The 19,359-nt window shown below is 49.9% G+C and overlaps 4 protein-coding genes across 4 annotated transcripts; 1 reads left to right on the top strand and 3 right to left on the bottom strand.

Moving 5' to 3' along the window:
• Positions 1-737: 737 nt before the first annotated feature.
• Positions 738-3,033, bottom strand: KY384_009013 (uncharacterized protein; the record flags this gene model as incomplete). Its single annotated transcript, XM_044817499.1, has 4 exons — positions 738-2,058; positions 2,215-2,687; positions 2,735-2,788; positions 2,980-3,033. The coding sequence occupies 4 exons, from the start codon at positions 3,031-3,033 to the stop codon at positions 738-740; spliced, it is 1,902 nt and encodes a 633-aa protein (XP_044664652.1).
• A 513-nt stretch (positions 3,034-3,546) lies between these two features.
• Positions 3,547-6,928, bottom strand: KY384_009014 (uncharacterized protein; the record flags this gene model as incomplete). The annotated part of the gene is made up of 2 exons (XM_044817500.1): positions 3,547-6,201; positions 6,821-6,928. 2 exons carry the CDS (start codon positions 6,926-6,928, stop codon positions 3,547-3,549), a joined length of 2,763 nt encoding a protein of 920 aa, XP_044664653.1.
• Positions 6,929-6,985: 57 nt separating this feature from the next.
• KY384_009015 (uncharacterized protein) lies at positions 6,986-10,436 on the bottom strand (the record flags this gene model as incomplete). Its single annotated transcript, XM_044817501.1, has 3 exons — positions 6,986-8,563; positions 8,615-9,324; positions 9,653-10,436. The coding sequence occupies 3 exons, from the start codon at positions 10,434-10,436 to the stop codon at positions 6,986-6,988; spliced, it is 3,072 nt and encodes a 1,023-aa protein (XP_044664654.1).
• A 1,137-nt stretch (positions 10,437-11,573) lies between these two features.
• Positions 11,574-17,846, top strand: KY384_009016 (uncharacterized protein; the record flags this gene model as incomplete). Its single annotated transcript, XM_044817502.1, is given in 3 exon segments — positions 11,574-13,983; positions 13,995-16,186; positions 16,239-17,846. 3 exon segments carry the CDS (start codon positions 11,574-11,576, stop codon positions 17,844-17,846), a joined length of 6,210 nt encoding a protein of 2,069 aa, XP_044664655.1.
• Between the last annotated feature and the right edge of the window lie 1,513 nt (positions 17,847-19,359).

Consider the following 19,359-nt stretch of genomic DNA (forward strand, 5'->3'; position numbering starts at 1 on the left):
GACAGGGAGATTGTCTTGAATACCGCACCCTATGTATGCATTTTTCTAAGAATAACCCATACCATTCTTGAATCGTGGAAGGAGTCAGGCGGAGGAGGGACGTTAGGATATTGAAGGGAGTCCTTTTGTTCAATTCTTGTCGCGTGTCACAACGCAATGTCTACTTCATACAGAATTATGCACCGTGGTCCGGTCATACTTAGATGTTTTCACCACTGTTGTCATGCATAGCGCAATGTCACAGTGTTATCATTGACTAGATACTTCTGCCTGCGAAGGCCCTTTGTAGTTACAATTGAATCTTTCATTCCATGTCGTCGTCGTTCCGTTTTATTATTCATTACCTTCCTCCTTCGTCTCTTGCTTTCAAAAGCGACCCACGTTGCAGCATACATAGCAAGCGATTCTACATACACGTAAGGTCCCGACTACTACAAGCCTCATGAAGAGGCAAAAATCTCGACAGCCGCCCCCATTTGGTTCTCTTTCCCTCATTCCAGACAGATGATGACATTGCAAGCTCAACAGTCCTCCTCAATCGGCTCTCTTCCTCTCGTAGCAGACAAGTCCACCACAATGCAACCCCAACGGTCGCCCCTAATTAGCTCTCTTTCTCTCGTTTCAGGCGGGTGATAACATCGAAAACAACGCAGGCAATTCCCATCCCTCTCAAATTCCTCCTCAGACATGCAACAGAAAACTCAGTCTACGCACGCCTAGCACTCCCTCAAGTATTTTCAAGAGATGCCAGGCCATTCATCAGCCCTACCCAGACCCCACAACAAAGGGCTGACCGGACAAGCTGCAAGCAGATCCATATTCCTCTCCACCAATTCTCCATCTATGATATCTCTCTCCATGTCAAGATCTCTCCAGGATTTCCCCGCCGCCGTCTTACCTAGGACGCCATTCCGACAAAGTAATCGTTGCCGGCTCTTGAAGCGTTTCCCGTGGGAGAAGTCGCCGAAAGCGAGGACGCGTAGATTGGGGAAGCCGACAGGGCTGAAGGCCCAGTCTGCGAGGGCATCTTCATCTCTCAACTCCTCATTTTGCAATCTCTCTTGCTCCCTTGCTGGCCAGGCGAATGAGAAGGTCTGCCTGTAGTCGTGACTGTCGAGATCTGGAGTTGACCAGGTATTCCAGAAGGTTGGGTCGACGAATTTGGGTTTCCAGGACGATTTGCCGGCTGAGCGGAGGTGGAGAATCTTGAGAGATTGCTTAGTAGCGGCAGTTGAGGGAAGGGATTCAAAGCTTTTTTTCAAGGCAAACGGATCATCGCAGATACCCAGGCCCTCAAGGGATATCGTTGCAAGAATGTATACCCAGGCTCCTGGCTCTGATAGCTTGGCATCATGAAATTCTTCTTGATATGGGGTGTTTCTCTTGTGGTAAACAAGCCTGCGCAAGGTGTTCCTTCGTTTGAGGATGGAATCGACAAGGCAATCGTGTCGTGATGAACACGATTCTACTGTCAAGAAGAGATCGCACAGTGTATCAAATGGGGCGAAGAAATCGATATCAGACCTTGGACCGGTGAAAAAGTCGCATACGCCGTGATCAAGATCATCGTCCTCCTCCTCCACTAGCAGCATCAGCTCAAGTGTCTTCGCAGTCGCCTTGATACCAGCTTCAGCTAGCTTAGCGATAAGTCCCATTGTACCTAAGCAATTATTGAGACATAATCTGTCAATCGTTCCAAGATTGAGACCTGGCGAAGGATATGCCTCCCTGTCTACGCTCGAAGCTTCCTGCATGCACGCCGCGGTTAAGGCCAGGTTTTGTAGACGAGGAAGCAATTGCTTGTTGCCGTCAAGATTAGTGGGAAAGACGAACTGCGGCTCTTCACCCACGTCGATGTCTGTGTAAAATCGCGACTCCAAGATTGACCAGGAAATGAAGTCTAATTCCAAAGACTCGATCTTCTGATGATGGTGCTCTAGGAGTGCTCTAACTGCAGAGAAGGCAGACTTTGACATAAGACCCCGCCACGAGAGGTGCTTCAGATTGCAAAAACCTTTTAATGCCACACGAGAGTCGTGGTCGAAGTAGCACTCGGTCCTTGTAATCAGTGACAGGGCAGTGATCGAGGTCTGTTGGGTTGAAAGATAACCCCCTTCCCCCAGGAGCGTGCGTGGGAAGCAGGTTCCCATGTCCCATCTGATCGCCAGTCAGCAATGAATAGACGTATTTGGATAGATCATGGACTGCAGATACCGGAATTCTTTGAGCTGGTTGACTGGTAGTGCCACAAGGAGCTTCATTGTTTGTTCCGCCAAACGTCTCAAATTCCCGTCCAATTCACGAAAGCCTGGAGCTGGACCATCTCGTTGAGTGCATGGTTCATATCTCGTTTTCTTCGTGTCGACAGTGCGCTCCTGCTCCCATTCTTCTAGATCGCCGTCCGAATCACTTTCAACATGCTCCCACTTATGCCCACATCGGTCGGCACCATCGTTATTTGTTGCCTCAAATGGTGCGGCGAAAGCGACTTTTCTGACATATGTCGCCAGAAATCTGGATGCTTCTCGGACATTTTTGTCGTCGAATAATTTGACAGCGTCAAAGTCCCACAAATGCTGCTCATCCTTTGGCCGTATTGTGATAACCTCGAACAACTTGTGAAGTACAAGCACACGAAATGTGCGGCAGACTAGAGAAATTGCGGCCAGGTGTGCCTTTTGATAGATCTGTGCATGCTCTTAGCAATGAGCCCGAGTCAGAGCATATAACAAACATTATCGAAAACGACTCGTAAGAGCTCTTGTGGCAGATTCTGCAGCATCTTAAGCTTATCAATACATCAAGTAATATTCTTTAGCTACTTCCATACAATATTGAAGTAGAATGACTTGCGGAGGAAGAATGATAGAGAAATGTGTTGAGGTAGTTCAAAGTGCAGAATTGGAATAACGAAAGATTCGAACGTGTCGAGAGGGTGGCGATGCCAGATTAATACTATGCCGAATGAGATAGTCCCACCAGCAGACTTCTCCGATTGGGCCGTGGATCGCTTTCTGGGAGTGAAAGTGACATGGTGTCAAGTCTCACATGGAACGATGCGGTCTCTGCGTGATCATGCGCTAAACGAGCACTGAGTCAGACTCCGACGATATCAAGAAGGTTGGTGGTAGAGATGGGCTGTAGCTTTTGAATGATATCGATATTGAGCCTGTAGCTGGCGCAGTGCCTGTTGTCATACCCAATTTCGAAAGAGTGGGAGCTATGAAGTGAAAGGCTTGGTACGAGGCTGTGCTTTCCCTTTTCAGACCAAGACGAAAGGAGCAATTCTACAAGCGCCCAAGCGAATGTGCATCAGAACTTCAGCATCTCGGAATATCGTGCCGATATAATGGAGTAAAGGTGGACCATAGTTCCATACTAGCTCGCATTATCAAATGCGCATCCCATCAAAGAGGTTGTACATTACAGTCATAATCATCAAGCTGCTCCAAAGTATGAGGCTTCAGCCCTGACGGGAATCCTCCCATATATACACATCGAATCTCTCGCCCAAGAATATGACGATGATCGAAAGAGTACTACACATTAAGATGCTTTCCCCACGCCTCTGACTTTGGCTATAAAGGCCTCCTCGTCACCCAAGTCCCCAAGACTGCCGTTCCAACCGAGCACTGCCAGCACATCCTCCCTGTTTCCATACAGTTTGCTTTCCAACAGCCCTAATATGGCCACCACAGTGCGAAAGACTGCAGCGTCCCCGTCGAAGAGCATGATGTCCCATATCCGGGCAGCAATGTCAATGCCTAGGCCATTACCGGGAGCAAGGAAGAGTGTTCGGATCATAGGCTCCAGAATCTCTGCAGGAGCCAGATCGAGTGGCTGCGAGCTTTTCTGGGCCGATGTCAAAAGGCTCCCATTCTGCAAAGCACCAGTGGCAGATTCTGGAGGCAGAGAGCCAAAAAGATGATTATGCAAGCGGGGATATTTTTTTTGAAGCAGTGAAATCGTAAGGTCATACGATTTTTGTGTAGCGGCAGGATCCCCGGTGAGAAACGCAAGAGGAAGTGGTCGGTTGAGAAGATTCGCAAGACAAATGAAGGTCTGAACTGGTGTCGGCATCGTGAGGTGTAAGAAGGCGGTAATCAGGTGCGTACCATGGCTATATCCTACGTCGGATCGATACATTGAGTATGCCATGAGGACGTCAACTAGACCGCCGTGTAGAGGACCGCCGGGCTGGAAAATATTGAGGTCTGGAAAGACAGTCTTCACGTCGCGCTGAATCGCATCAAACCATGCGATCTCTCTCCGACGCATGTCAGTCTTGCCATTCTTGATTTCCTGTTGAATGGCTTTGGCTCTTTCGAGTGCTCTGCGGTATGTAACGTCGGTAAGAGCAAGGTCATTTCCGATGGCTTTCTGCCATACAATTGCGCGTGATTTGGGTGCCACCCCCCGCCACCAAAGTTCTCTTGTGCGAGGTTCGCGAATGACCTGATCCCAATTAGGGAGAACGTGCTCTTCCCAGATGCGGAGAAGGGTGCTTCTGGTATCGTCTTTGGCGCATTGTGTATCTGCTGTCTTTGCAACTCTGCGCTTCTCAGCTTCCTGACTCAGCTCCATCATGCGCTTGTATTCCTTGAGATGCTTCTTTTCCTCCGTCTTACTTTTGGGTGGAAGCCAGCTCGGCCGTGTCCGGCTAAGCACTTTCTCTTTCTCCTTGCTGATTGGTAGAGGATCGATCATAATGTTGTTAGCTCGCAGTGGCGGCAGATTCACAGGCGGTGCAGTCTTTGCTCGAGACAGTCTCTCTAACCCGTTTGTCTCGCTACTGTTTGAAGTACTTCCGCGTCGTGATTCTGTCGCTATTGCATGTGTCTTGAGCGTTTCCGTCAATGCTTTTGCTTCCTCAGAAAGCTCCGACAGAGCGATATTCCATGATTTACTTCTCGAAAAAGGCGGATTGTTAGGCATCCCTCCCGGAGAGATACCTCGCAATAATGCATAAGGTGACGGAGGAGGTGATTGGAAAGAAGCGGGTAACGTGCGTCTGACGTTGGGTATTGGCGCAGTCCTGGGAGCCGTAATCTGAGTTCCATCTAGACCAACGGAAATACGCAAGGGGCTTGATCGTTCTGGACTGATTGAAGGAGATGTCTTTGGGGACGGGCCTGGTGACAGAGACGGTCCCGGCGACAGTGGAAGCGCTGTTTCCTGAGTGGAGCACGGTGATATTGGAACGTTCCAGAGACTGGCATCATCCGGTAAATGATCCTCATCTGAGTCGTCGCATTCAGCTTCCAACTCCTTGACTGACTTTCTGGTTGTTTGTCGAGAGGTTTTCCGTATGGGTAACGGCTGTGTGTGTGACGATGTTAGTCTGGGCCGGCCAGGTGATTTGGGAAATGGTGAAGGCCGCTGGAATGGTGAGGAGGCAGACTTTGGTGACGGTGACCTTGATCTATTATAGTTGCTCATAGCTGTAATTGCCAAGGAGGGTGTAGATGCATTTCTCGAGAACTTGCGTGCTGGAGCGCCGTTGGGCAAGCAAAGTGCCCGCGAGGCCACATTATTTCTATGTGAGTCTGGCGGCCGTGGGCGCGCCGGACGATACTGTTGATTGGTGAGATCGCGCATGGGTGCTGTGACAGCTGCATTACTTCTAGTGACGCTCAGATTTACAGCTGAGATATTATGCTTTGGTGTTTTATGGCCACCCAAGTCATGTTTTGAGGTTTGGTGGAAAGATCGAGGTGCTGCCAGCTCCTCATTGAGGCCAATATCTTCGAAATGTGTAACGTCTGAAAAGACTGCGTCTGGACCAGATGCGGAAGATGAACAATTGGTGGAGGATTTGGAGGATTTGGAGGCGGTCAGACCAGGTGGGGAGCCGGGTGTCTCGTTGGCGAAAGCATTCATTTCATCGCAGATTGAGAGTAAGACTGCGACATCTGTCAATGACCTCGGTCGTTGATGCGCTGCCTGTAGAATCTGGTTGGGAATGGTGTTCGAGGTTGGGTTGTTGACGGGCGGAGAAACAAAGGATTGTTGTTTAGGTATGTTGGCCAAAGTGAAATGAATGTGATCGTCTAATGAGTGTCGGGGATAGCTCGCGGTGCCATTCAAAATATGTACAGTGTAAGAGTAGTCGTCGGCGTCATTAGTATAATTGGTAATACGGGCATTAGAAGCGAGTGGGATGCTGGAGTGGGCACCGTGGGTGAAGATGATGCCCTCCCGCTGCATTTTGGGTCAGGGGTCAGCGGTAGACTGAGTTTGCCAAGCCGTCAGCTCATCCATGGAATTCCCCATGTCCAAAGTTCTGTCTTGTGTATGCAGCAAAGATGCAATCGTGAAGGAGAGTCTTCAATGTTGGGGAGAGCCAGAAGCAACATGTCGGCATCTGAAGACATGGAAATGCAGCATGGGGGCACCGTTTCAGGGGGGCTGGGTAGCATCACGATCTAAAGAGGCCGCGGTCTCTTGCAGGCCCCAACCAGCCATGTTGTTTTTCTACGCGCTTTCTACAAAGACTGTTCTTTTCTGAATATTCACCCTCGCTTCTTACTTCTTAGTAGCGATAGCCTTTGAACACCTCATCGCCCTGCGATGCCACGCGACGGAGTCTTGCTGCCTCCTTGCTGTTGCGAGGTCTGGCTGCCTCGATTGCTCCGGTGAGCCAATGTAGTACGGCGTGGAAGTGGTTCTGCTTGCGACTGAGGACATGGTGAAAGGCCTTACCCGCCAGCCTTGAATGGACCACTTGCGTTAGCAAAGAGGCACTCAGTGGCTCGTGATGCTCTCGCGGGGTCTGAGGATGCAGGGGGTTTTCTTACCACGCGACTTGGCGCTTGCTTACTGCGCGTTGGCGTTGCACCCGTGTCTCTGTATCAGCCTGCTTCGCCGGGATGAGTGCAAATGCTAGATCTATGAGATCGCGAATAGTAGCTGCATGGAAGTGAGCCATTGTGGCCTGTTTCGCATCTTGAGGTTCATGCGGCGCGAACCCTAGACTCAGGGGTCATCACTTACCGATGGCCAGTTCACTCGTCAGTTGAAAACCGCCCGTCATGCTCTTGCTATAACGATAGAATTTCATAGCTGTCTCGGTAAAGTTTCCGTAAATGGTGGACAGCACCGTCCAGGGCGTATTGAAGTCTGTGTCCATCAGCATCTTGAGGGTTTGCCTCTTCAAGGAATCCAGTGCTTTGTGGTAGAACCCGCGTCCTGGGACTTTGGCTTGCTCTACCGTCAACGTATGAGCTACGACTCTTTGCTTCATCTTCTCTCGGTCTTTTGTGAGTACTAAAGACCGCGTGTCTATGGCATAACCGCAATAGGGAAAACTTCTAGCAGCCTCCAACTGCTGTATTTGGCAGCCGTTGATTGTCACCGGAAAATTGGCGAGGCTCTTTACCGGATTTACTTGCACGCCAAATTCATTAATACCGTCATGCATAGTCTGCAGGAACCGTTTGCCCACCCCTTTGTTGGAGGTAATGAGTAAGAAGTCGTCGGTGTAGCGAAGCAGAAGGCTCTGATTGTCTTTCAAGAAGGACAGATGCTTCTTCTCGAGCTCAGCGTAGAAGAAGTTGCAAAGCAGAGTAGAAAGCACCGAGCCTTGAGGTATGCCAGCCCTTTGCCGAAATATTTTCTTACCAATCTTGACAATGTGGTTACCGACGTGATCTTCCAGGAGGTCAAGTAAATGCTCTCTTTGCTCAGCTCTTCGCACTATCTTGTCGACAAAGATTGTGTCTCTCTTATTCGCCACGCGTTTGGCCTGAATGAATTCGGGAAATTCTGTGAAATCTGTGCCACATGTCGCTGTGGTTCTGAACTTTTGAGTATTTCTCGTCGACCGGTAGCCATCACTCCGGTAAGCACAGGCTTTCAGACGATTGATCTCTGCGTGGCCACCAATTCGATAAAGATCGTTTGATGCGATCGTTTCCATCAATGCCACAAGTGGACGCTGTGGTATAGTATCAAAACATGACTTTACATCCGTCTTCACAAAATACATGGGCTTATGTTCGGAGCCTTCAGCCCTGAGGTTATTCTTGAACTTCTCGAGGCGGGATGCTATCTCTCCAAGCGAGAAGAGAGCACTGCCTAGACGCTCTGGCTGTCGACTCTTCTCCAGATCAAGCACACTGAAAACCGGCTTTAGAACGGAATTGACACTCTGGCCTAGTATCGTTTTGCCATTATGGGATTTCGCCGTCCGACGTTTCAAGTTATTCAACAGCCTTAGACTCGTGTCTTTGGGAAGCAATCTTATTTGGTTGTATCCGAGCTTACGACCATCCAGCATCCTTTTTGCTTTGGCCATAGGTACTTCTTCATACATGGAAAGCTTGAGGTTATTTAGCTTGGGCTCGGTTATCATTCGCCATATGTCATGGCGGAAATAGAACAGGCGGTTTCCTTGATCATTGGCTTCAGTAACGTAGAAATTCGCCCGAATCAACGGTATCAAAATAGAGTCGAACACGTAATAGAGAAACTCGAGGAAGATTTCTTCTCGCTTTTTCATATCTAGCAGCGAGCTTTTCTTGCTTAAGCAAGTTGGTGGTGCGAGCCACCTAATGCACTGTATCTAAGTGGATTCAGACAATTGTGATACATGAATTAGGAGCAGGCAACTGACCTTGATCTGATGACGAACACCATGCAACGACATCTTTTCATACCTCTGCAAATTTACGAAGCGGTCGATGTCTTCCATTACTTTTCGCTTGTTGTGTAACCCGCCGGCACCTTCTCCCCAAAAGGCTTCTGCTACAAGACTCGATATGATTGCTCGGCAGAATGCGGATACCTTTGCGTGCGGTGTACAAAAGTCAACAAGAGCTGTACTGGTCTTTGCACTACTGATCTGTAGTTCTTTCTCACTGCAGTCAATTGAAGTCGCATGTGCGTGATCTGCATTATCAGCTCCTAATATACAAGGTGACTGCCTCGGCCTTATTCGCTTGCTTATTGGAGCGGTGACTCGTTGTTTACTTTCATGACTAGAACGTGATGAGGTATTGAAGGGACAATAGTGTCTGAGCAACTCAGTGTATGCGCACAGGCTGCTCAATTTTTGCATCCGTTGAACCAACCGATATGCGTCGCCTCGAAGTCTTTTGGGAACTTTTGGAATGCCATTCCGAGATATTGAAGTCTGGATGCCCGACTCATGCCGACGAATCTCCTCTTCTCTCAACGTATAATCCTTAAAAGGCTGCGTGGTTTCATTTCTGTCTGTTTTTGATGTGAAAACATTGTGTAAACCAAATTGTCTTGGAAATACGTATTGCATCAAGCGAAGAGTCTGAGTTGGATCCTTAGCATTCGGATAACGGCTAAATGCGTCTAACAATCGTCAGCAAGCGCTGTTTATATCACCGTGATAAGAGACTGTACGGATGTGACGCAACCCAAATGTCACCTGACCCTTCGCGTTGATAGCTGGGCGGGCGTAGAAAATTCTACTGCGTACAAAGCAAATTGCGGCTGGTGACTTAGGAATACTATCGTGATTTTCTGGCCGTTTGCAAGTATCTTGGAGTCGCATGCTTTTACCTACTTCGGGGGCAATTTGCTTCTGCTTCGGTCGTAAGGCGTCAAGAGTACATAAGTCGGATAAAGGGATGCCTTGACGCGTTAGAAGCGACTAAAAAGTGGAAAGCATTCATCATACCAGATATTTGATAGAAAGTGCTATGGGCTTGGGAGATCGAGCTGAAAATACCGCAGCTTAACAACAGATCCAACATAATACCTTCACCATCTTTACCCAACAGAGCCAAAATCTGTGACCAAACAGCGCCTTTAAAAGCGTGAACATTACTATTTGGATAGTGTGCTGCAACACCTGGTATGCTCTGAATGCCTGCCTGTGCACACTGGGTGGTCCTCTTATAACCATGGCACAAGGCATGCGGAGGCTTCTGAGAGTGACGGTATAGTCGGTGGAAAAGGGACCAGATTGCAAAATCGACTAGATCCGGTAGAGACACCCCACCCTCGACGAGGCTACTAGTTGCTGCTGTACAAGCTTGCTGAGAGAAGGTCTCAAGGTCCTTCCGGCGCTCTTCACACGAGTATTCAGGAACTGCATTTTGGGTGGCACCAATTAAGGTATGATCTAAGACTGTTGCTAAGCGAATCAACTTCTGGGTTGAATCATTTGAAGACAGCGGGTCTTGTGTTGATCCTTTTCGTCGCTCCTCATACTGTGGATCACCCGCTTCTCTTAGTCCAGCTGTAGCAAGTTTACGGCGCCGGATCTTCGAAGTGGTGGGAATTCTGGATAAAAGGTAGCTGCGAAGTGTCCAGATATGATTGTAGTAGAGCGACAGTGTCGGGTGATGGACGTTTGGCAGTTCCTTTAAACCATGGCTCACCTTTACCTTCTTGCGTTGTGAGGCGGAGGCATTACCATCATCACTTGCACGACTAGTTCGCTTTCGCTTGCGCGCCATCTAGTAAATTAAGACGCGACGGGAATCGGAGGGAAAGCTAAGACCATGCTGTGACGGGACGTGACATGGAATAATAATGTAACTTCAAATACTGTAAAGATTCAAGAAAGGTGCATCTTATCTCTAAGTAAAACTGCTATGCTATTCACGAAATATACGCGTTTTGCGCTAGTCAGCTAACCTCGAGCCAGTATATGGTGGCGCAATCCCCATCTATACACCGACCAGGGACAATGACACTGAGATAAAAGATATTGCCTGTGTGTGCATGAAGCCTTCCTTCATCGTGGCATAGATCTGCAGCCAATCTGTGCGTTGGAAGAGGGGGTCCAGTTGAAGTGGGCCAGGACAGTCCAGCAAGGTGTGAGTAGAGAACAACAAGAAAAAAGGAAACGATCCGACGGGATTCAATGCGAGTAGCCGCAGCTTAAACGTGGGTACTAGATCAGGGTCTTACCGCCGAACTCGTATCTGTAGAGACCTGTGCGGTCACTTTGAGTCTGTGGGTAGTGAATTGAGTCCAGCATCACGGCACGCCACAGGTATACAGATACGGCAAGAAGACAGCAACGCTCAGCTTATTATTAGTGGTATCAGACCGTTAATTGCTGCCTACGCGACGTAGCCACACGATAATCGGTCAGCGCTTGAGGCGGGCCGGGAGTGTCCACCGATGCCACCTTTTTCGAGAGTATCAGTAGCAGAAGGGAGCGCCAAGAAATCATCTGTTGTGAGGCCCATGATTGGCTATCCAACCACCTCTGGAGTCGCCTACGTCCAGCAAACAAAAGTGAACTAAAGGAACCACATCGTTGACCCCATTCACGCCCAACCAGACACAGCCTATCACGCCGGTGACAACACGCTTGCACTTTATACAAAACCTGCTGCTCGCCTTTCTACCTTTATCGCGCCCTGATCTTCTCCTACGTGCCCCCCCCGGACCTAACCCCAGACCCTGCCCAATCGTGCGACACTTCCTACAGAGCCGCAGATTCTCCAATGTCCCAGATTGCTCACCACCTAGATCTGCCTCTTCAACCCGTATCTCTGGTCCCCACACGACGGATCACGCTTTGAGACAGCTTGGCAGCATGCTCACATGCTGTACTTGACGTCTCGAATGGTCCCTTCAGCATGCCTTCGCTGGATGCGGAAAGCAATCCCCACCCACTGAATCAGCAAGATCACTCCCTGGAGCCCTCCACCTACCAAGCCTCCAATATTGAAACCAGCAAAAAGCATTATTTCGACGATGGTATACCCTCCTTGTCTGATACCGTATACAAACCAACGTATCCCCGCCGCCCGGTCGTATCTACTAAGGTTGGCGTTCCTGGCTCAACCCCTGGCAAGAGCACCCCGCAGGATGATATTTTGACAAATCTCCAGGATTACTACAGGTCAAATCAAGAGCGCTTAGGGCGGGAGAAGCTAGGAGACGGTAGGGTGCAAGGAGCCATACGGAATGACAGAATCGACGGCACAAGTCAACCCACAGGCCGCCGTCAACCAGGTAGTCCTCGCCTTCGAAATGGAGAGGGCCGTACAATATCGCCCATAGCCTCCCGCGTCAATACCGCCCAACATCCTTCTTCTGCGAATCATGAGAGATCTCCGCTTAGTGCAGCCAAATCCAGTCCAACTCTGTCAAGTACCGCTCGCAATAGACAAACATCTCTACAAGAGTTGGTCAACAAGTTTAATCAAACGCCAGATGAGGTGCCCCCTCTTCCTAAGAAGCCTGCTTCTCGATCACCTTCAGCTAGCTCCTCCCGTGGCCAAGGCATTCGTTCACGTACCGCTTCTCAGGCCAAAGCCTCTGGTGGTCGGCTCTCTTCCGGGTCGCTCTCAAGTGACAATATGAGCATACGAGAGCCTCGATTTCGACAGCAAGAAAAATCTCGAACGCAAGATGACCGAATGACTAGTCCAAAATTGGAGAAGAATTATACGCTCGAGGCGTCCGAAACGGTACCCGCCAAACCGCTCACCTCCGAATCACTTGTAGATCTTGCACCAGAGATGATGAATCTACCCCGCAAACCATTGTTTGGTGAGGTCGTAAGATCGCACATTCCTCAGCCCAATGCTGGCTACGGAATACCCATCTCTAAGAGACGAAGAGGTTCAGAAGGCAGCTTACACAGTCCTCGGACGCTATACTCGGATCAAGATTATTCGCGGCGCCGAGATCACTCCCCCGACTCGCCAAGTGCGTGGTATTATGCTACTGCTCCTCCACTAGAGGAAATCAAAGCTAAGGGCGAGATTCCGGAACCGCCTCCAAATCTGCACCGACGAACTCGAAGTGATTTGCACGGCATGCCTTCAAGCCCAATTTCATCTCGAAAATATACAAATACTTTGTCACCACCTTCTTCGCCGTTACCTACCGAAACGCCAAGGCGCACCTCTCAATCGAGAATTCCTGTCAGCACCCGTCGATTCAGCGTAAATTCTGACTCTGGCAATTCTCCACCCTCAACCCGAACCAGTTCTGCTGCTGAGACTGCACCTACAAAATTATCGACACGAAGCCGTGCTCCGCCTCCGAAGCCATTGCAAACTGCTAGAATATCTCCCCGTTACTCACGCTCAAATACCCCGCAGAAGTCCCCTCGATATCAGCATAATACTAGTAGACCGGTCGCTTCACCTAGCCTCCCGGCATTTATATCAGAGCCGCTGCCTAAGAAATCGCCACCTTTGCGAAGCTCAAGACCAAGGCAACCAGTTTCGAACGCATCTACCTCAGCTTCAAGGGCCAGAGCGGTTGACAGAGTCGGAGGTGAAAACCATGGCTCGCGAAACCCCAAGGAGGGTAAATTGAAAAGGCCACCTGAGCTTGGGGCTTTGGATTTTGCAGCTAGAAGACAGAGAATACAACAAGCTTTCACAAAGACCGTGAGAGAGGAAGAAGAGCGAGAAATACGCAGGGCCTCCATAGCTCGTGAGCTCTCTGTACAAGCCTCGACCTCTGTAGAAGCATCAACAGATGATGTGTTCTTATCAGGAGACTTGCCCAAAGCTGAAAGGCCCGTGCAAGGCATCAAAGGGAGGGAGCAGCCGGATGAAGCTGGCGCAGAGGCGTCAAAATCCGAACCAGGACTCACTCTACAGACCGGTCAGCTTTCCGATCGATCTACACTCAACCTTAGTCTAGAGGACTCTCCAACATTGGGTAATTTCAACTCTCAATTCTCGCCTGACACGAATGGCTATGGACCAAATCAGTCCACTCCAAACTCGGACATTGATCCGGGCTCAGCGGTTACTGCTGGTACGGGAGACTCTGTGGACACTTTCTTTGATGACGAAGCCCAGGACGAGTCAAGAGATAGCTCGCGCCCTTCATCGCTAGCTCAACCAGCATTACTGCAGAACATTATGGCTATGCGGAATTCCAGAACGCCGAGTCCACCTGGAATTAGAAAACGTGAAATCAACGAGGAGCACGAGTCTGGAGATGATAGGGAGTCGATCCAAATCATGCTAGGCGCAACGCCAGTATTAGAAAAGAGGTCCTTCAATGATGATCATGAAAGTCGGTCAAAGGGGCTCCCTCGAGCGAGGACCCGGACAGCCGATGGAGTATGAGCTCCTGGACTTCATCAAACAAATCGCGCGATGAGAAAGACACCTTCTTGGAGCGCGTTGAAGAGCATCCGCCTTCACAAGCCACTGAAGACCCTCATCTATCTATTTCGACATCGGCTAGTGAGCTTACCCAACCTGCTTGGTCCCCTACATCTGTAGCTTCGCCTCAAACCAATCGCACTACCCTAGATAGTGATCGCTACAGTACTGTAAACCGAGTACTAGATCAGTACCACGATCCTAATGCGTTGAGTCCTGATCTGATCCGTGACGCACAGCACCAGTCTTATAACCGATCACCTGAGCTGGCGCGGCAAGGTGGTTATGATCCTCGAAAAGTAACACAGCTCTACTTGCAGAGAATCGCTCGAGACCGCAATGCCACGCCTAGTGCAACGCCTGAAGATATTAAAGCGCACATCAACAAGCGGACGAGCTCATTGCCGGTCCCGGAGCCAGCCTCAGATAAACAAGTCAGGGATGATATGGACGAGAAAATGCTTCCGACGACTGGGCACAGCCGGAACCTGTCGGCATCCTCTACTGTTCTGGATGTGGATGACGAAGGCAATCTCAAGCCAGCCCGAGCTAGTCTAAGCCGTCCTGACGACTTTGACATGTCTCCTTCCCTCGGTGGGTTCGCAGAGCAAGCGGCTGATACACCTTATGAAGAAAGGCCAACGCCTCCGGAGAAAGACAGATTTGTTGGCAGAGGGCAAAGATTACCTGAGGGCTACGACGGTGGCAGGGGCCGTCACCACCACCCAGACGATGAGTCCCGGCCTCAGTTACCACCTATCAACTTTGGAGGGCAAAGTCTAGCCATCAACGTGGAGCCACCACAAGGAGGTGACTCTTCTTACAAGCCATCACCATCGGTTCCAAAACACTCACCACCTCCGCCACCAATTGAGACCAGAGAATACAGCCGACAGAACGTAGAGCCTTCTAGTGAGACACCTCGAGCAACGCGACCAGGCAACATTTCTAAGCCGTCCGATGACTCATCTATTTCTCGAGATGAGCCCTCAACGCAAGCGGACATTATCTCCAAAAAGCTTTCGCCGTCACCAGAGCAGAAGCGATTGACCCGACGTAAGAACATCATCAAGGAATTGGTTGACACCGAACACTCCTTTGGCCAGGACATGAGAGTTGTGGAGGATATCTATCGAGGAACGTCGAACGTGATCATATCGGCAGACGATGTTAAAACGCTATTTGGGAACTCTAATCAGATCATCGAATTCTCCACACAGTTCCTTGACTCGTTAAAGCAAGCTTCTAGGGCAGTCTACGCGCTGTCAAAAGCCAAGCGCTGGAAAAGCAATCGCACTAGCAATGCTACCACCTACAGTGGAGCGACCGGAGATGAATCGTCCGTTAATGGTCTTGAACTTACAGACGACGAGAAAGATCGGAAGACGTTCATTGGCGAAACCTTTGGGCACCATATGGCTGAGATGGAGAAGACATATAGTGAATATCTTAAGAACCACGACGCCGCCAATCAAAAACTTGTACAGCTTCAGAAGAACCAGAAGGTACAAATATGGCTCAAGGAATGCAAAGCCTATGCCTCTGACCTGACAGCAGCATGGAATCTCGATGCCTTGATTGTCAAGCCGGTGCAGAGACTGCTCAAGTACCCACTTCTTCTGGATCAATTACTTGAGGCCACTCCTGAGAACCATCCGGATTACACTGCTCTTGATATTGCAGCCAGAGAAATGAAAGGCGTTTCAATGCGTATCAACGAAGCCAAAAGACGGGCCGACATCATGGAGACGGTGACGACTGGTAACCGGAAGCGCAAGGAATCAGACATGCGAACTGGGCTTGCGAAAGCCTTTGGTGCTGGAAAGAAAATCCGCCAACAGGTCGGATCGTCCGGCATGTTTGAAGACAGGGTATATACAGGAATTGCCGACAAATTCTCCGAGCACTTCGTTCGTCTCCAAGTGGTCATGCGCGACGTGGAGATGTATACTGGTGACGTGGAGATATTCATGAGGAAATTTCTCGACTTTGCGACAGCAATGGAGGCGCATATTGATGTGGGCCAAACCAGTTTCCCTGAGCTTGAAAGCAAATGGCACAAGTTCAGAATGTCTATGAGAGACATGTCGACCATGGCTCTTCCTGACCACGTAAGGCAGCTCCATTGGAAATGTCTTCAATAAACCAGCTAATTCTTTATAGATCGATTCAGTACGCAAACATGTTGTCCAGCCGATGACTACTCTAGTAAAGCTGCACGAGGGGCCGCAAAGGCTGATGCAGAAGCGCGAAAAACGCTTGCCGGATTATACACGATACAAAGCTATTACCGATCGCGGCGACAAGCCAGACAAGAAGACTACAGACCAAGGCGAACAATTCCTCGCAGTCAATAGTACCCTGAAAGACGAGCTTCCGCAATTATTCACTTTAACGGGAAAGCTCATGGAGCGCTGTCTCAGCAATTTCGTACAGCTTCAATTCAAATGGTTCAAACTATGGAAACTGAAATTGAAGCAAGCCATCGACATTCGATCCGCAACGCAGGATGGTGACTTTCAAGAAGAACTCATAAAGATCGTCAAAGGGTTTAGTGCGGACGTTGCCTTCCATGAGGCTCAAGTAGCTTCCCTTGGCTTATGCAACGGCTCAATGCTGAATGAGACACCCAATTTAGTTACATTTGCCGCACCAGGCGGATCTGGCACCAGCTTCATTGGCAGATCAGACTCTACCCTAGTCGAAGGCCAATACGAAGGCACCACCTCGCCAAGGGCAGGGCCGTCATTTGATTCCACAAGAAGAACGTTGTCTGTCAGTAGTGACAGGTCTCCAGTCCTACCTCAACCTGACTTCGGGAGCTATCGTCCGAACGGAAGCTTTTTCAACGTCGGCGATGCATCTACACCAGGACCTATGCCTCAGCGACAACCCAGTCAACGTATACGTGCTAGCTCTTCCGTATCCGGAAACGGCCCGCAAACACCTTATCCACCGGGCAGTTGGCGATCCTACTCCAACACCACCACACCCATCAACTCAACGCCGGGCCGTCCACCAACGGCCACGGGAAGAATACCCACTGATCCCACTCCATCACTTCGTCCTAGTATAGACAGTTCTCACTTCAATCGTCTGAGTGACGACTCGGCTTTGGCGCGTCCACCCCCGGGCGTCAATTACACCCCATCGAGCCAGGCACGATCAACATCACCATCAAGAAATCGATTTTCGGGCTACTTCTCTTCGGCAATGCCTATGTCTGATTCGCCGCCCACTCAGTCGCCCACCAATGGCCCCTTCAAGTCGGATTTCAATGTCATCTTTTTGGCAGCAAGCGTGTACGAATTCAATATTGATCGAGCCAGGAAGGAAGCTGGATATCCATACCTCACGTACGTGGCTGGGGAGATCTTTGACGTGATTGGCGAAAAGGGGAGCTATGGCTTGCGAAAAATCAAGACGATCCCGACAGCCTTGTTGGCTGGATCTGGAACAAACACTTTGTCAAATTGGCTGGCTAGGGTCGATCCGCTATACGGATCCTTCCCAGATCACTCACACTACGTTCCCTGGAATGATTACCCGACAACCTTGGAGCAATTTCCTCAATCGATTGAGGCTTGCTCTTCACCCTTTCTCTTCAGGAAAAAATTACACTATGGGGGCGACCATATATCAAGATGGCGAACAGATGGTAGAAGAAGGATTGAGGGCAGCAGGCGTGCTAGGATTAGAATTTGTCGATTTCAGCAAGGCGTTTGTGCGCTCTCCGAGGGTGTACCGAGCTGGTCATGTACGCGGTCATGAGCGATGCTAGCATGGAACGGCATGTATACAACAATGAGCAGGGACATTATTATGGTCTTAATAGACGGCGTAGGAGCGTGGAAGCTCCGGCATCGTATGTGGTTTAGTTCCAACTAGGCTTCGTTCTCACACCCTTCTCCTTGCGTGCGATGTGTCTGGTGTAGATCATTTGATGGAAAGTACGAGTCATGCGATTGCAGGTGGATTGCACCTTGCTTGCGCATCAGGCTGTCGATCAACGGTCGGCAGGAGTTCCAAGCGCAGAGGCGACTGCAGGCAGCATGCAGACTGCGGGCATAATGCAGCAGGTGCAGACGCCGGGACTATCATTTCCCACTCACGGGCTTTTCCAAGGCACCACGATCTTGCATCTCGGAATCCTTCCATCTAGTTGTGACGACAAAGCCGCACGGACAGCTTGACAAGACTACTACTGCTCTAGTCCAGTAGTCCTACACTACTGGGAGGATGTGGAGAAAGATCAAGAGCGGATCTGATCGATTCCGTCGGGAGGGCTAAGGAATGACCTTAGCTATTAGCACTGTTAGCACTGTTAGCACTGTTAGCAGCCCTGTATATTCCGGCGGCTGGACTGCTAAAGTGCTACAAGTGGCCTTTGCTTCTTTCTCGCTTGACTCGGCGTTTTGTAGTGGCTGCAGCCGACCCCGAAGCTAAGGAGTCTAGGTATGGAGTTTAAGGAGTCTAACCAGCCCAAGAAGCCTAAGTTGGACCCCGGGAGGCACCACCAGGAATGCTTAGGGAAGTTAGGGAGAACCAGTGGGGTGGTAGGACCGCTAAGCCAATGAATCTGGAGTCGGATCCCAGCTCCGGCAGGGGCAAAGCTCAGGAGCCAAGAGAAATAGAGACACCACCAAGAAAAAGGGACAAAACCATGACCTGGATCGTCCTGCCAGAATCTTTGTTCTCCTCATCCAGCTCCCACTCGTCAATCCGTAACCCGACTCATGCCATTTCTTGGCTCAGATCAGATGATAAACCAGTGTGATGTAATTGTGTAATTGGTGATTGTCCCGGAAACCACCCATGACTTATGGACCATGCTATCCCACCAACCTATGGATAAAGCGACCGTGGATGAGAGCGAAAGACAAGCAGATTCCACCAGGCGTACACGCCACAAGACCGCTGGGCATTAAACCCTCAACCCTTTTCGCGCGAAACCCACATTCTGGCGCCACACGTTTTCGTGGTCAATATATGTGATCCATCTACTGCAAGGGTTCCCTTCCAAATTCCAGCACCTTGAACGCCTGCATCTGTGCCGAGCCAGACGTGCATTCTTTGAGTATTGATGCCGATAGCAAAGCACGTTTGTTGGAGGCACCAGTGCCACGACCATGACATCGGTCATGAATCCGGTCCCTTCACAATCACAGTCGCCAACCTCCCAAATGTCAGTCAATCGCATCATGGATACCACCCCGAGAAGTCCCACCGACACCCGACACCTTCCCCCCCTACGAGTGCCGCAAACAATGAGTTGCCCACTTTG

Source organism: Bacidia gigantensis, assembly GCF_019456465.1.
Source record: "Bacidia gigantensis strain McMullin 20006 chromosome Unknown scaffold_268, whole genome shotgun sequence".
In the NCBI taxonomy this organism is placed as follows: domain Eukaryota; kingdom Fungi; phylum Ascomycota; class Lecanoromycetes; order Lecanorales; family Ramalinaceae; genus Bacidia; species Bacidia gigantensis.